Source organism: Bombina bombina, chromosome 1 (assembly GCF_027579735.1).
Source record: "Bombina bombina isolate aBomBom1 chromosome 1, aBomBom1.pri, whole genome shotgun sequence".
NCBI classification, from domain to species: domain Eukaryota; kingdom Metazoa; phylum Chordata; class Amphibia; order Anura; family Bombinatoridae; genus Bombina; species Bombina bombina.
Genome location: NC_069499.1, coordinates 852313731 through 852332664, shown reverse-complemented (window position 1 = coordinate 852332664; position 18934 = coordinate 852313731). Strand labels below are relative to the sequence as shown.

General features: G+C 37.9%; 1 protein-coding gene across 2 annotated transcripts in view; it reads right to left on the bottom strand.

Moving 5' to 3' along the window:
* DUS2 (dihydrouridine synthase 2) overlaps positions 1-18934 on the bottom strand; it is a 438383-nt gene that overhangs the window by 90889 nt on the left and 328560 nt on the right. For both annotated transcript variants that reach the window (XM_053699495.1, XM_053699494.1), the window contains exon 9: positions 12626-12696. In XM_053699495.1, the coding sequence (XP_053555470.1) occupies positions 12626-12696 (71 nt within the window). The remainder of the gene's footprint in view (positions 1-12625; positions 12697-18934) is intronic.

Sequence of the window (18934 nt, the reverse complement as noted above, 5' to 3'; positions counted from 1 at the left end):
GCATGAATGCTCCCAGGCCAAAAAAGTATCTTATAATTCATGAATGAAAGTGCCCTTTATTTGTTTCAATAGTAAATCAACACTAGGGTTTACTTTCACTTTAACAAGTGAACATGTAATTGCAAGCACATCTTGAAGGGATAGATTCAACAGTGCACATTTCAACAGAGGGAACAGCTACAGCTTTACTGTCGACATACAATTTAGTATAGGTTTACCAGTCCTTAAAGCTATACAAAGCACAAATTCATTGCATAGAAACATAGAATTTGACAGAAGATACCGGGGTTTTCCGAAAACCCGCCCAGGGCCGTTAAATGGAAAAACCTGTTTTTTTGGACTTCATTCTTGGACCAAATAACAGCCCAGGGCTATAATACGGTAGTCACTTATACCAATCTGTAGGATGCTGATAGCCCCTCCAAATGATTTTAAAGTGCTAAGCCATAACAAATAAAAGAGGATGCTTTAGTTTCTTGTAGTAAGTACATTTATTACCTCATGTACATTTTTTTTAAAATAAAAAAACAGCATGTTAAATAAAACTGGCATTTCAATTTTTCTAATATAACCTAATACCAGTATAACCTAATATACATATGGCATCTGGTAAAATGTTCATGTAACTCTCAAATAGGAACTTTTTTTTTTTATTATAGTAACATCAAATAAGTAAAACTGACTTTCAAAATTTTTAATACAACCAAGTAACCAACATATATACGGTACCATAGTCCATATTGTCTGATTAAATCTTCATGAACTTTCAAAGCCTTTGAATTCCAACTCGTCATCACTTTTGAACAATCCAAGTATATCTTCATCTGTACTGGTACTGGAAATTTCACTTTCTGCATCGTGGTCATCATCATCATCATAATCATCATCTTCTCTTTCATTTTCATTAGAGACAGATAAAACCTCAACTAAGCGTGTGTTCAACAGTTCGTTTTTCACTGTCTGCCCACGGGGTGCTATTCCACAGCATTGAAAAGCACGACTTATGCTTTCTTTGTTGAGACTGACTACAGCATGAGCCACAAAGTCCACTATGTGTTGATAGGAAGGTTTTTTGCGATAACCTTTGTTTGTATACTCCTTTTCGCCAATGGCAAACCAATCTTCCCACTGAGCACGAAGTGCTTTTTTGAATGGACCATTGATTGCTACATATAATGGCTGTAGATAGGATGTTGTTTTCGGAGGGATAAGTTTGACAACTGTATTCCTACGCTGAAATGCCTCCAACAATTCGGACTTCTTGTGTGCTGAGCATTCATCCATGAACAATACAGATTTCTCTATGTTGAATAATCGAGACACTCGCTGTCCAAACACATTTTGAATCCACAAAAGCATAAGTTCATAGGTCATTGATCCCTTATTAGATACTGTTAAATAAATATTTTTTGGTACCTTAACTTTTGGAACTTTTTTTAAACCTTTAAGGATTATCATTGTTTTTATAACACTGCCAGCAGCATTAACACATAACACAGCAGTAAAGCGAGCTTTAGTAGCACCACAGTGGCTAGCATCCACATTTTTATTGCCAACAAAGTCTATGGTGGAAGAGCTTAACATGTCAATATATACAGGTGTCTCATCCATATTGTAAATGTGGTCAGCTTCCAAATCTGCTGTTAGTGAAGGTATACTGTCCAAATAGCCGCGTGCAATTTGTGCCTTTTCTCCTAGAGTTTTATTGTCTGCTTGACCTACATGTGTAACCTTTCTCACAGATAACTTGTTACGTTTCATAAAGTTTGATATCCACTTATCAGAGCACTTGAATTCCGCTGTTTCTATTTCATGCTCTTGTGCAATTACAAAAGCCTGTTCACGTAAACGGCGATAATTAACAATCAGTTTATTTGCACGTTGTTCCCTAACCCACTGTAATAGTACAGGTTCTAAATGTGCATGTTGTGGTCCTCGACCACCACCTGCAGATCTGTGCCTCTTCTTGTCTGGGATATTTGTCAGTTCAGATTCCCTTTGGCACCATTCACGTATACGTTTTCTATCAATACCCAACTCTCTTGTTCTTTTACTCTTTTAACAGCATCTAACTTGTCACTGATAGTATATGACTTTTGCACACGTTTTGGTACCGGTTTGGACTCCATTTTGGGGTATAGGTATAGGTACTGTTTTACCTATGTAATTCAATCTGGGCAGAGCAGAGCAGATTAAATATATATTTTTTATTTAAGATAATACCTGATTTTCACCCCACCTAGGATCAATGCTATGTTTTTATTATTTGGACTCCAGCCGGTAACTTGCAACTCCAAGCAAAGCTATACTTATTCGTATTTTATTGGAACATGTGAGCTGCCTGCAGGGGATTGGTTGGATGAATTTGATTGACATAGAGCACACCAATACAGTGAAGATCTTGACCGGATGTAGGCTATGGAGCTCGAGTGTCAGGCTCAGGCATAGGGAAGGCTGCCGCATTGATTTACAGAGCAGACTGTCAGTCAGACTGTGTCCCTGTGTGACTCGAGTCGTCAGGATACATAACAGGTTTGTGTTAGTAAAATGCTTCACAGTTTGTACGGTAGGTAGTAGAAAAGATGTTCAGGGGCACCAGGCTTAATCTATAAAACTTTAATTTATTGGTAAAGTATGGTACAATTTAAAACCAGCAAGTTTTATGGATGAAGCCTTGTGCCTCTGAACATCTTTTCTACTACCGGTACCTAGATTGCTAAGGGGAAGGAGAGCACAGGCGTATATATTAGGATCCGTCCCATTTGAGAGTGCGGGGCAGGTGACCGGAAAGAATCGAGTGGGTGTGACGTCATCTGGGGACGCGGGAGGTTGATGTAGGGAGAGGAAGCACACTGTACCGTAATAGGACAGACAAGCTCAAGGAGTGAGTCCGGGGCGTATATGCTGCCTTCTCCTGTGGACCGACCTAGCCGACGACAACAGGACATCGCATGATTAAAAAGAACGGTAAAGCCCTTTTTGCCCGATCAGATAATGTTTAACCCCATATAACCGCCCACCTAAAATAAGCGTCCATGGGCGGCTTATCGGGTGGGCGGGTTTCCGGAAAACCCCGGTAAGAACCAAAAAGGCCCATCAAGTCTACCCATATTACATGTTACTTTTTCCTTAGGATAGCCTTATGCATGTCCCAGGCATTTTTTTATTTCTTTACAGTCTTTGTGTTTACCACCTCAAATGGAAGTTTATTCCATGAATCCACCACCCTTTCTGTAAAAAATGCTTCCTTACTGGCTGAACTGCTGCATTAGGTACCAAATTCTAAATAATCTGAAATAATAGTCACTAATGTACCATTGATACTATAATTGGCCTTTGGGTTTTTAGATCCTATATACATACTTTTCAGATCCCATTTATTAGACTAGTCCTCTAGTTTTTTAATATCTCTGTTCATTTGATCAACCCCTCCTGGAACATCTACCCTGTTACAAATTTTTGTATCATCAGCAAACAAGCAAACCTTCCCCTTAAGCCCACTTCCAATATCACTTATGAACATTTTAAACAAAACAGGCCCAAGATCTCACCCTTGGGGAACACCACTAGTAACTGATGCCTTATTTGAATGTACTCCATTAATTGAAACCCTCTGTTGCTTATCTTTAAGCCAGCATTCTACCCACTTAACAATCTTAGCATTTACTCCAAGGCAAAACATTTTGTTAATAAGTTTGTTGTGTAGGACGGTGTCAAATGCTTTGCTAGATATGCAACATTTACGGCTCCTCCCTGGTCTATTAATTTAGTTACACGGTTAAAGAAATCAATTAGATTAGTCTGACATGATCTTCCAGCAGTGGAACCATGTTGTCCTTTGTCTTCCAAGTTGTTTGTCTGAAGGAAAGACACAAGTATTTCCTTTATACGAGCTTCCATTAATTTCCCACGGCGGGATGTGGTACCTTCTGAATTTGGGACACCAAACTACACCTTTACCAATATCCCTTTAAATAAGTCCTGAGAAAAACACTGTTTTAGCTTTATGCTTTAAATGATTTCCTATATATTCAGCTATGAAGTAAAAAAAACCCCCCCAAAAAAAACTTTATATTCGTAACCATGTAGTAACCATAAATTGCAGTTGTATATCTACAGTAAGATTTCTTTTGAAGCTCCGGTGATCAACATTCTGTGGTTAGTTAAAGAGGACATAGCTAAGAGGGATGATTAAATGCATCTTAAAATAATGCTAGATTGTAAACAACCAATTTAAGGAGGATGACCCATATCTAGGGTTTAATTGCATCAATTCATTAAGGACAAGAAAATAACTTTTTAAGCTTTTTTCAATTCAGCCCGTAATACTTCTAATGAAGGGAAACAAAAACTAGAAATTTAAGCTGTTCAGTGGCTGTAGCTGTCAGCATCAACCATTTCACTGTGCCTTTAAGTCAAGTTCTCCTCCCCTCAGGTAGACTATTTAAACACACTTTACCCATAAGACATTGCTTGATTATTAAAGAGTGTTTTGAGACAGCATCTTGTCTCTTTATATCTTAAAGAATAATTAGCCTTGAGCAATCCTTAATATTGGAGGATAATTTCAACCTCTCACTTTCTAAAACTTTGCTCACTTTTTGGCCTTTATTTTGATGGCTTTAACTTTTCGCTATAACTTGATTTACTAAGTTGAATGGGAAATCAATCTCACTTATTCTTTTGCACCTGTGTCAAGCTGCATCTCTCTTCGTTACCAGTATTCAAACGGACGCTCAGACTATTGCTGACGTCACCTCCGACTCTCAGTATTCACTGCGCAGCACGCCGGAGTTGCTCACACGCTGCAGGCATCAGACGCTGCTCTCCTGTCTCCTTAGACATTGAACTAAACACCATATCCAAGTAAGACACGCTGTATCTGAAACTAATTTCACTTATTCAAGGTATGTGCACCATCGATAAAGTATATAAGCATGCTAGGACAACTTTATAAAGGGTAATGCATTACTGAAATTCCTATGTTTATATATTTGGAAATCGTCAGCCTTCACTGCTCAATTTCTATTATGTGTCATATCAAACTTATTACTTATATCGAATCTCCAAATCTTAACCTACTTTCTGAGAAGTTCATTCATAACATTCATATCTCAATATATAAATTATCTTTGTCTATAAATAATTCATATGAGTCAGTCACAACTACAGAGAATCATAGTTGTGTCATTAAATACTAAATCCACCATTAAAACTGAATACACACAGGAACCTTATACCTAAGTAATGGTATTAAGGAGATTGTGTATTCATACAAAACCTTTATTTGGTAAACTTCAATTACTTACTGATAATATTATTAAAAACAAAACTGTATCCTCACAGAATAATCAAGCCACAAAAATATATTTAAATTCACACACATATTTCTAGGTACAACATGGATCCTATTGAAATGACTAATCAGATCACCACACTAAATCAAAAGGTGGAAATATTGGCACAAGGACTAACCGAATTGAAAAATGAAAATAGTAGTCTTAAGCAAGTAATAAATGAATTTATTAGTCAAAAAACTAATGAGACACCTGAACCACAGGTTAATCCCCCAACTCCTTTTTCTGGTGATCGCACGAAATTTCGTGAATATAAAAATGCATGTTTATTACTTTTTACCTTAAAACCACGAACCTACAGATCAGAAAAAATTAAAGTATTTACAGCAATATCCTACCTAACTGGAGAACCCAGAGCATGGGCAGATAGATTCCTAGAGTCAGAAGATCCTATTTTAAATTCTCTTGAGAATTTCTTCCAAACTATGGCAATACTATACGATGACATTAATAAGCAACAAACTGCAGAAAATAGATTAAGATCCCTTAAACAGGGAAAAAGGCCCGTGGAAGATTACATTTCAGATTTTCAACTATGGGCAACAGACTCAGAGTGGAATACAGTAAGTCTGAAAAATCAATTCCGCCTAGGTTTGTCAGAACACTTGAAGGATGAATTATCTAGAGTGGATTTTCCTGAAAGTTTGGATGCTTTGATTAAGTTATGTATTGCTATGGATAGAAGGTACCGGGAAAGGAAGACTGAAAAACATTTCTTTGAAAGTACTCCCAAAAGAAATTTCCAATCTTATCAAGAAAAAACCCAAATAAATCCCATACCAATGGAAATAGGTACCATACGTGGTCCTCTAAGTTTAGAAGAAAAACAAAGAAGAAGATTAGGCAATCTCTGCCTTTACTGCGGAAATAAAGACCATGATGTTTCCACATGTCCTATACTTTCCCGTCAAAAGAAGGGTAAGTTATTAAATAATTGTTCATGTGAAAAATCTAAAAATATACCCTACCTGTCATTAATATTGTCTTTACAGTGGGGCAGCCAACAACTACAGAACGAAGCCATTATTGATTCTGGAGCTGAAGGCTTATTTCTTGTTGAATCTTTAGTTAAACAAAATAAAATACCAATACTGCAGAAATCTTCTCCTGTTTTTGTTAGGGTAATTGACGGATCTCAAATTTTAAAGGGTCCTATCACACACCATACAATACCCTTATTAACCATCACACCTGATGGGCACAAAGAGTTTCTAACATTTGACATTATTCCCACTTCAATTCACCCTATAGTACTAGGTATACCCTGGTTACAAAAACATAATCCAACCATAGATTGGTCACAAAATAAAATCACTTTCACATCACAATACTGTCAAAAAACATGTTTCCCATATGTCAATATCGCACATATAAGTTCCACATTACCTCAAGAATATCATGATTTCAATGATGTTTTTAATCTTAAGAATGCTGAAACTCTCCCACCTCATAGGCATTTTGATTGCCCAATTGACACTAAACCAGGGATAGAGATACCATCAGGGAAAATTTTTCCCCTTTCACAAAAAGAATTAAATCATCTAAGAGAATATCTAGATGAGAACCTAAGAAAGGGTTTTATAACCCCATCTTCATCACCAGTTGCATCTTCCATTTTTTTTGTTACAAACAAAGATGGTACACTTAGACCCATAATTGATTATCGTGCCCTAAACGCAGTCACGATAAAAAACAGATATCCGTTACCACTCATCCCGGAAATAATTGAACGACTAACAGGTGCAAACATCTTCACCAAGTTAGATTTAAAAGGTGCATACAATCTAATACGTATGAAATCCGGTGATGAGTGGAAGACAGCATTCAAAACAAGATATGGCCTATTCCAATATAATGTTATGCCTTTTGGTTTGACAAACGCCCCTGCCACATTCCAGTTCTTTATAAATGAAATCTTTAAAGAACTTATGGATGTGTGCGTAATTGTTTACCTAGATGATATCCTCATATATTCAAAATCTATAGAGGACCACAGAAAACATGTAAGATGGGTTCTCTCAACACTTCGTGAACATCAATTATACGCCAAAATGGAAAAATGTCAGTTCCATAAAGACACTATTAAATTTTTGGGATATATAATTTCTCCCAATGGCATACAAATGGACCAAGAAAAGGTAACAGCCATAATCAATTGGCAAACTCCTACAAACCTGAAATCCTTACAAAGATTTCTAGGTTTCTCAAACTTCTATAGGAAGTTTATCAATAACTATTCTACCATTGTACAGCCACTAACAAGATTGACAGGAAAACAAAGATTTGTTTGGGATTCCAATGCTGAATGTGCTTTTCACAATTTGAAACAACAATTCACTACAGCACCAATTTTGAGACTCCCTGATCCAGATCTGCCTTACACCTTGGAGGTGGATGCCTCAAATGTTGGGATTGGTGCAATATTAATGCAACCAGATATACATGACAATCAACTATATCCTATCGCTTATTACTCACGACGGTTAACTACTGCAGAAACTAATTATTCAATAGGCGATAAGGAATTATTAGCCATGAAATCCGCAATGGAACATTGGCGTCATCTCTTGGAGGGGACTGTAATTCCTTTTCAAGTTTTTACAGATCATAAAAATCTTCAATATTTGAAGAAAAATAAAACCCTGTCATCAAGACAGGTGAGATGGGCCCTTTTCTTGGACAGGTTTAATTTCCAACTAACATATATTCCAGGAACAAAAAATGAAAAAGCAGATGCTTTGTCACGTTCTTTTGAGACAACTGAGGAGTCTCAAACTAATACATATATAATTCCACCAACTAAAATCATTGCAGCAACAATACTAGAGACATCTGATATTTATCAAGCACAAAACGTGGATACTCAAATTCCACCTATTTGTACACCAGACACTGAATCTGGATTATATATGAAAGATGGGTTGATCTATGTTCCACCAACTTTAAGGAACCAGATTATCCACCAACACCATGATTCCCCTTTAGCCGGACATCCTGGCATTGAAAAAACCGCTGAACTAATAAGTAGGGAATACTGGTGGCCCCAGATGAAAACTTCCATTCATTCCTATGTGATAAATTGTGACATTTGTGCAAAGAAAAAGAAAGAACATCATAAGCCCTATGGTCTCTTAACACCTTTACCAATACCTTTGAAACCTTGGGATATGATTGGAATTGACTTTATTGTAGATTTACCAATTTCAAATGGTCATAATACCATAATGGTTGTAGTGGACCATTTAACCAAGATGGCCCATTTCATCCCATTAAAACGAATACCAACTGCTTCTACCACTGCCAAATATTTCCATAGCCATGTAGTTAAATTACATGGTTTACCTGCTTCAATTGTAACTGATCGAGGAAGTCAGTTTACTTCCAAATTTTGGAGATATTTATGTAAAGCTTTACAAATTACACTCAGACTTACGACAGCTTTCCATCCCCAATCAAATGGTCAAAAAGAACGTTTGAATCAGACACTTGAACAGTATTTGAGATGTTTTATTTCATCTCAACAGGATGACTGGTTAGAATGGTTACCAAGCGCGGAATTTGCCTATAATAATTCAAACAATACTTCAACAAAAGTCTCTCCCTTTTATGCAACTTATGGTTTTCATCCTCGAACATATCCAAATACTATAACTTCTTCCCATTCTCCATCAGTGTCCAACTATACTGACTCATTAAAAGAAGTTATGGACACACTACAAGATCATTTGGCCTCTGCCAAAGAAGCTCAGAAGAAATACTATGATAAAAAGAGGATACCATCTCCGGTATATAAACCCCGAGATATGGTATGGTTATCAACTAAAAATATCAGGTTACCTGTACCCAGTAAAAAACTTGCTGATCAATATATAGGACCTTTCCCTATACTCAGGGTAATAAATGACAATGCGGTGACTTTGAAATTACCGGCCACAATGAGAATACATCCCTCGTTCCATGTGTCCTTGGTGAAACCCTATCTGGGAACAACACCTCCGTCCTCTGATCTTTCCATTCTCCCTATACCTGATCCACTGGATTATGAAGTAGATGGGATTTTGGATTCTAGGTATCGTAGAAGAACCCTTGAATACTTGGTACATTGGAAGGACTATGGGGATGATGAAAATTCCTGGGTCCCTCTCCGTGATTTAAATGCACCTGACTTGCTGAAGGACTTTCATGTTCGCTTTCCCTTTAAGCCGGGCCCTCGGACTGCTGGGAGGCCCTCTTGAATGGGGGGATCTGTCAGCATCAACCATTTCACTGTGCCTTTAAGTCAAGTTCTCCTCCCCTCAGGTAGACTATTTAAACACACTTTACCCATAAGACATTGCTTGATTATTAAAGAGTGTTTTGAGACAGCATCTTGTCTCTTTATATCTTAAAGAATAATTAGCCTTGAGCAATCCTTAATATTGGAGGATAATTTCAACCTCTCACTTTCTAAAACTTTGCTCACTTTTTGGCCTTTATTTTGATGGCTTTAACTTTTCGCTATAACTTGATTTACTAAGTTGAATGGGAAATCAATCTCACTTATTCTTTTGCACCTGTGTCAAGCTGCATCTCTCTTCGTTACCAGTATTCAAACGGACGCTCAGACTATTGCTGACGTCACCTCCGACTCTCAGTATTCACTGCGCAGCACGCCGGAGTTGCTCACACGCTGCAGGCATCAGACGCTGCTCTCCTGTCTCCTTAGACATTGAACTAAACACCATATCCAAGTAAGACACGCTGTATCTGAAACTAATTTCACTTATTCAAGGTATGTGCACCATCGATAAAGTATATAAGCATGCTAGGACAACTTTATAAAGGGTAATGCATTACTGAAATTCCTATGTTTATATATTTGGAAATCGTCAGCCTTCACTGCTCAATTTCTATTATGTGTCATATCAAACTTATTACTTATATCGAATCTCCAAATCTTAACCTACTTTCTGAGAAGTTCATTCATAACATTCATATCTCAATATATAAATTATCTTTGTCTATAAATAATTCATATGAGTCAGTCACAACTACAGAGAATCATAGTTGTGTCATTAAATACTAAATCCACCATTAAAACTGAATACACACAGGAACCTTATACCTAAGTAATGGTATTAAGGAGATTGTGTATTCATACAAAACCTTTATTTGGTAAACTTCAATTACTTACTGATAATATTATTAAAAACAAAACTGTATCCTCACAGTAGCACACCAGCTAGCATTTGTACAAGCAAGATGAACTGGCTTCTGTATCTAAATTACATAGCTGGGATAATAAACGGAACACTGATAAATGAAATGTAATTGTCTTTTTTGTAATTAGGATATCATGTGACATGTTCCTCTGTAAAGGATATCTCGCATTCAAATAATACTTTAATCTCAGGCTCCGACTATTGCTTTTTACAGGCACTCTCAACACGGTGCACATTTATGCCAAATGAGCCCAATACAAAAGTGGCATAAGTATTTGCTTCTCAATGCTTTATTATTACATTAAAAAAAAAATTCAGGGCACATTGATTGTCACGGAAACTGTAATCAGGAGTAGGGAGACAAAAAGCAACATTAGTCAAAGCTGCTCAAAAAAGCTTTATAACTACTCACCCAGGATCTGAAGAATGAGTCTGAATAGAAACAGAATTATGAAGGTAAAAAAATAAAACCCTCAAAAAACTATTTTGTAAATACAACTGGATAATATGTTAGAAAAAAAGTGAGAAAATAGAGAAATAATAAAACTGGAAACAAAATGAGACTTCCAGGCAGTGCACAGTTCACTACTGCTGAATGCATCCAATGATGATCCAAGAAGCCAAACTCAAACTTGATCAAAGACAAAATGAAAAATGCAGGGGGTATGGGTTGGGAACAGATTAAACCTACATGTCCTTGTCTATTCTGTCCAGAAGACAAGATCAAATTTTAATAGTTATTGGAAGGAGAACTCTTCTACACACCCGAAAGACTAGGTTATTGCCTACTTAAAAATCATCCATTTTTCATTCTGCCAGCTTTTTTTTTGTATTTTAATTATGTTTTTTCTTTAAAAAAAACAAACAAAAAACACACACACACACACTACCCCCCCCCCCCCCCCACACACACACACAAAAAAAACCCACAGAGATCTGGAGTATATCTCGTACGACCCAGAAAACAGGGATTATTAGGTCAGTGTAGAAGCTTTTGTAGAGCTGTTACTGACTGACTAGAGCAGAAGAAACTAAAGAATACTCAAGAGGCTTTTCAAGGGGTATTGGCTGCAAAACAATGCAAATTTTGTTAACAAAATGACTGTTTTAAATGTGTTTAAAACATTTTTTTCTTTTTAAATTTGTGCAGTGGAGTGGTTAAAAGGGACATCACATTGCAAAAATGACATGCACTAACTCGAGCATGCAATTTTAGCACTACCGACCCTGCAAGTCTATAGCCTAATTTTAGCTGCTTATGTTTTTATATAAAATATACAGAGAAACTTCTCTATGCCAAGATTTAACCTATGCACGAGATACTCACTAACATGATCTACTATGGTTGGGTTGAAGCCATTTGTGTTCAAAGGGATATTAAACGCACATTTTTACTTTCACAATTCAGAGAGAGCAGGTTATTTTAAACTACTTTCTAATTTACTTATATTATTATTTTTTATTTGTTCTCTTGATATTTTTTTTTTATTTTTTTTAAAAGGAGAGACGTAACCAAAGAAGCATTTCCATTTTTGGAGCATTTTGTGGCAGCAGTTTTCAAGATTATCCATTAGCAAGAGCACTAGATATCAGCACTATTTCCTGCATTGTATTGTTCCAGATGCCTACCTAGGTATCTCTTCAACAAAGAATATCATGGGAAGGAAGCAAATTTGACAAGAGAAGTAAATTGGAAACTTTTTAAAAATTGTACGCTCTGTCTGAATCACAAAATACATTTTTTTGGGTTTCATATCCCTTTAAGTACTTCCCGAATAGACTTAAATTAGGTAAAAACAAGTTTTAAACAGTTTTGCTCACTCCTTTTTTGTTTCTAATTGTAAGGTATGCTGTACATTTTATAGAAATCACTGGAGTCGATTAGACCTCTGTAAAATATGTTTTGCTTATTATATTGTATTTGTCTGAGTGTCTTGCTAACAATTTATTGACCCATTATTGCCATCTGTTTCACTTTATAGAGCCACCCCTTTTATAGCTACTACACTGGGTGACAGTCTTAGATGAACTATAAACTTGAATAGAACTGCTTGATAAAGTTTTCACCTTCCGTGAACAGCGATGGCGGCTACTCCTGTCTTCTCAATTCTTTTTACCAGATTAATAGTGTCTTGCAGCTGAAAAACAGAAAAAAAGAAAATAAGTTATAGTTCAAGATTTCAAAATAGTAGTGGAACATTGGGACAGATTTTGGATGGAGGGTAGGAATGGTGCAGAGAGGCAAAGATGTAAAAAAGAGATCCAATTTAAAGTGAAGGTCAATTTTGATGAATTAGTGCCCGTTTTTTAATAATCCTATTAAAAACAAGGGCAGTTTAATTCATCAAAATAGACATTTCACTTCTTTTCTTCAAAAACTTACCTTTTAATCCTGGCAGCCACTTCAGCGATTCCCCCGGTCGTCGGAAGCCTCTGCAGACATCAGAAATGAGAAACCCGGCTTCCTGCAATCACAGATTCCGCCATGGGGGATTCTTGGCCTGAAGCAACGCCGTGATTGGAGGAAGCCTGATTCGTCATTTTGGACCCGCAAGGATGGCTTGCAACGGGCGGAGGAAGTGCTGGAGCGGCTGCCAGGATCAGAAGGTAAGTTTTTGAAGAAATGAAGTGAAGGTCAATTTTGATGAATTAAAGTGCCCTTGTTTTTAATAGGATTATTAAAAACCGAGCACTAATTCATCAAAATTGACCTTCACTTTAAAGTTCTGTCATTTCTTAACTCTTTAAACCAGTACATATTTGGTAGAGTAGAAAAAAATTCAGCAAAACCTTCCCTGTTGTTCAATACAAGACACTTAAAAACAGAATCTCCTTTAGCTGACCCTAGATAAAGAAAAAATAAATAACTATGTACTATACTGTCATCCTTGCAACAAAAAAGTCAATAAAATCAGTTCTTAAACGCATTTACGTCAATGTCCCTGGTTCTGGCACCGTTGAGGCATAATGATGCCTGACAAAGGTTTCTGTCTCCTAATACACATCACTAGGAGCCAGCCTGTGATTTGGCTCTGAGCTTTGTATCCTTCAGTGAACCTGTAGGAATCTGCCAGTCCTTGCACAACTGATAGGTATAATGCGTGCTGTGTCACACAGACCTGGTCTGACTTTATTCTCAAACCCACTGGAGCTGCTAAAGTACATATCATGAAGAATTAATAAAGCAACAAACACATTAATGGTAGATAAGACACTCACAGTTGCTGATACCAGCAAACATATATAACCTCATTAACCCTTGAAGGTAAACAAAAATAAGTCTGTTATATATAGAATAAGGTTGCGTTCAAAGCTAAAGTATCATATGGAGACAGGAGACTTAAAACATGTATAAATCTAAAATACATTACAAACAAATATGATTTGTGCACAAATCTAACCAATACAAATCACAATAATATTAAAATGACATATACCCAAATTTCACACAAAAAGGAAATTTATTTACCTGATAAATGTATTTCTTTTACGATATGACGAGTCCACGGATTTCATCTTTACTTATGGGATTACGCCTCCTGATCAGCAGGAAGTGGCAAAGAGCACCACAGCAGAGCTGTATATATAGCTCCTCCCTTCCCTGCCACTCCAGTCATTCAACCGAAGTTAGGAAGAGAAAGGAAAAGCCAAAGGTGCAGAGGTGACTGAAGTTTAACACAAATAAATAATACCTGTCTTAGAAATGACAGGGTGGGCCATGGACTCGTCATATCGTAAAATAAATAAATTTATCAGGTAAGCATAAATTTCCTTTTCTTTTACAAGATATGACGAGTCCACGGATTTCATCCTTACTTATGGGATACAATACCAAAGCTATAGGACACTGATGAAAGGGTGGGACAAGACAGGAACCTAAACAGAAGGCACCACTGCTTGAAGAACCTTTCTCCCAAAAATAGCCACAGATGAATCAAAAGTATCAAATTTGTAAAATTTGGAAAAAGGATGAAGAGACGACCAAGTTGCAGCCTTGCAAATCTGTTCAACAGAAGGATCGTTTTTAAATGCCCATGAAGAAGCCACAGCCCTAGTGGAATGAGCCGTAATTCTTTCAGGAGGCTGCTGGCCAGCAGTCTCATATGCCAGACGGATGATACTCTTCAGCCAAAAAGAAAGAGAGGTAGCCGTAGCTTCCCAGAAAAAACAATAAATAAAGAAGATGATTGACGAAATTCTTTAGTCGCCTGTAAGTAAAACTTCAGGGCACAGACCACGTCCAAGTTATGCAACAAACGCTCCTTCATAGAAGAAGGATTAGGACACAATGAAGGAACAACAATTTCCTGATTAAGATTCTTAATAGAAACAACCTTAGGAAGAAAACCAGGTTTAGTACGTAAAACCACCTTATCAGAATGGAAAATAAGATAAGGAGAGACACATTGCAACGCTGAAAGCTCAGAAACTCTGCGAGCAGAAGAAATAGCAACCAAAAATAAAACCTTCCAAGATAACAACTTAATATCTATGGAATGCATGGGTTCAAACGGAACCCCTTGAAGAACATTACGAACTGAAGTCAAACTCCAGGGTGGAGCAATTGGTCTAAACACAGGCTTGATTCTAGTCAGAGCCTGAAAAAAAGACTGAACATCTGTAACATCTGCCAAACGCTTGTGTAGTAAAATCGACAAATTTGTCCCTTTAAGGAACTTGCTGACAACCCTTTCTAGAAATCCTTCTTGGAGAAATGATAAAATCCTGGGAATCCTAACTCAACTCCATGAGTAGCCCTTAGATTCGCACCAATAAAGATATTTACGCCATATCTTATGGTAACTCTTTCTAGTGATAGGCTTACGTGCCTGAATCAAGGTTTCAATGACCGAATCAGAGAACCCCCGCTTAGATAAAATCAAGCGTTCAATCTCCAAGCAGTCAGCTGCAGAGAAAACTAAATTTATGCTTACTTGATAAATTACTTTCTTTTACGATATGATGAGTCCACGGATTTCATCCTTACTTGTGGGATATTAACCTCATGCTAACAGGAAGTGGCAAAGAGAACCACAGCAGAGCTGTATATATAGCCCCTCCCCTTCCCCTCCACCCTCAGTCATTTGGCCGAAAGTTATAGGAAGAGAAAAGGAAAGGCTAAAAAGGTGCAGAGGTGACTGAAGTTTATAAAAAATAAAATAAACCTGTCTTAAAATAACAGGGAGGGCCGTGGACTCGTCATATCATAAAAGAAAGTAATTTATCAGGTAAGCATAAATTTAGTTTTCTTTTACAAAGATATGACGAGTCCACGGATTTCATCCTTACTTGTGGGAAACCAATACCAAATCAATAGGACACGGATGACAGGGAGGGACAAGACAGGAACCTAAACGGAAGGCACCACTGCTTGAAGAACCTCTCTCCCAAAGATAACCTCAGAAGAAGCAAAATTATCAAATTTGGAAAATTTGGAAAAAGTGTGAAGGGACGACCAAGTCGCAGCCTTACAAATCTGTTCCACAGATGCATCGTTTTTAAAAGCCCATGTGGAAGCCACAGCCCTAGTAGAATGAGCCGTAATTCTTTCAGGAGGCTGCTGTCCAGTAGTCTCATATGCCAGGCGGATGATATTTCTCAGCCAAAAAGAAAGAGGTAGCCTTAGCTTTCTGACCCCTACGCTTTCCAGAATAAACAATGAATAATGAAGATGATTGACAGAAATCCTTAGTTGCCTGTAAGTAAAACTTTAAGGCACGGACCACGTCCAAGTTATGTAACAGACGCGCCTTCTTAGAAGGATTAGGACACAAGGAAGGAACAACAATTTCCTGATTAATATTCTTATTCAAAACAACCTTAGGAAGGAACCCAGGTTTGGTACGTAAAACCACCTTATCAGAATGAAATATGAGAATGTAACACTGTAATGCTGAAAGCTCAGAAACTCTTCGAGCAGAAAAAATAGCAAACAAAAATAGAACTTTCAAAGATAATAGTTTAATATTTATGGAATGCATAGGTTCAAACAGAACCCCTTGCAGAACTCAAAGAACTAAATTCAAATAATAAGTAATAGGTCTAGATACAGGCTTAATTCTAGATAGAGCCTGACAAAAAGGCTGAACATCTGAAACATTTGCCAAACGTTTGTGAAACAGAATTGACAAAGCTGAAATTTGTCCCTTTAAGGAACTTGCTGATAACCCTTTCTCCAATCCTTCTTGGAGAAAAGACAAAATCCTAGGAATCCTAACTTTATTGGTGTGGTTACTCATGGAGTATTTATGCCATATCTTATGATAGATCTTTCTAGTGACAGGCTTTCTAGCCTGTATCAAAGTATTGATAACTGAATCAGAGAATCCTTGCTTCGATAAAATCAAGCGTTCAATCTCCACGCAGTCAGTTGCAGAGAAATTAGATTTGGATGTTGGAAAGGACCTTGAATGAGAATGTCCTGTCTCAACGGAAGTTTCCACGGTGGCAGAGAGGACATGTCCACTAGATCCGCATACCAAGTCCTGCGTGGCCACGCAGGCACTATCAGGATCACTGAAGCTCTCTCCTGTTTGATTCGAGCAATCACACGTGTGAGGAGAGGAAACGGCAGAAACACATAAGCTAGGCTGAACAACCAAGGTACTGCCAAGGCATCTATCATTTCGGCCTTGGCCGGGATCCGTATCTTGGAAGCTTACCATTCTGACGAAATGCCATCAAATCCAATTCCAGTCTGCACCATCTGAGAATCAATGAGGCAAATACCTCCGTGTGAAGTTCCCACTCCCCCGGACGAAAAGTCTGTTGACTTAGAAAATCTGCTTCCCAGTTCTCTACCACTGGGATGTAGATCGCTGATAGATGACAAGAGTGGGCCTCTGCCAAACTGATTATCTTGGATACTTCTATCATCGCTAAGGAACTCCTTGTTCCCCCTGATGATTGACATATGCCACAGTCGTTATGTTGTCCGACTGGAATCTGATGAATTTGGCCGAAGCCAACTGAGGCCACACCTGAAGCGCATTGAATATTACTCTCAGTTCCAGAATATTGATTGGAAGTAGAGACACCACCTGAGTCCAAACACCCTGAGCCTTCAGGGAGTTCCAAACTGCACCCCAGCCCAGAAGGCTGGCATCTGTTGTCATTATCACCCACAAGGGTCTGGGACAGATGATCTGGCGACAACCACCAAAGAAGAGAGTTTCTGGTCTCTTGATCCAGAATTATCTTTGGAGATAAATCAGCATAATCCCCATTCCACTGACCGAGCATGCACAGCTGCAGTGGTCTGAGATGAAAGCGAGCAAATGGAACGATGTCCATTGCCGCTACCATTAATCCGATTACCTCCATACACTGAGCCACTGATGGCCGAGGAATGGACAGAAATGCTCGGCAAGCATTCAAAATCTTTGATTTTCTGACCTCCGTCAGAAATACTTTCATGGCTACTGAGTCTATAAAGTTCCCAAGAAAGGAACCCTTGTCTGTGGAACAAGTGAACTCTTCTCCATGTTCACCTTCCAGCCGTGAGTTCTCAGAAAAGACAACACTGTGTGAGATTTTGTCAGATGATATGTTGACGCCTGAATCAGAATATAGTCCAGATAAGGCGCCACTGCTATCTCTTGCGGTCTGAGAACCGCCAAAAGAGACCCTAGAACCTTTGTGAAGATTCTGGGTGCTGTGGCCAACCCGAAAGGAAGAGCCACAAACTGATAATGTTTGTCTAAGAAGGCAAACCTTGGAAACCGATGATGATCTTTGTGGATTGGAATATGAAGGTAAGCATCCTTCAAATCCACGGTAGTCATATATTGACCCTCCTGGATCATTGGCAAAATTGTTCGAATTGTCTATCTTGAATGATGGAACTCTTAGAAATCTGTTTAGACACTTGAGGTCCAAAATGGGTCTGAACGTTCCCACTTTTCTGGGGACCACAAATAGGTTTGAGTAAAACCCCTGTCCCTGTTCCAATTTTAGAACAGGACAGATTACTCCCATAGTAAAAAGGTCTTTTACACAGCGTAAGAACGCCTCTCTCTATCTCGTTTGCAGATAATTTTGAAAGACGAAATCTCCCTCTTGGGAGAAAATCCTTGAATTCCAATTGATACCTATCCTGAGGTAGGGCATGGCCCTTACCTCCTGTAATATCAGAAATGATCTCCTTCAATTCTGGCCCAAAAAGGGTCTTCCTTCAAAGGGAATAGCTAAAAGCTTATGTTTTGATGACACATCAGCAGACCAACATTTGAGCCACAATGCTCTACGTGCTAAAATAGCAAATCCTGCATTTTTTGCCACTAATTTAGCAATTTGAAAAGCGGCATCACTAATAAAAGAATTAGCTAGCTTAAGAGCCTTAATTCCATCTAGAATGTCATCTAATGGAGTCTTACT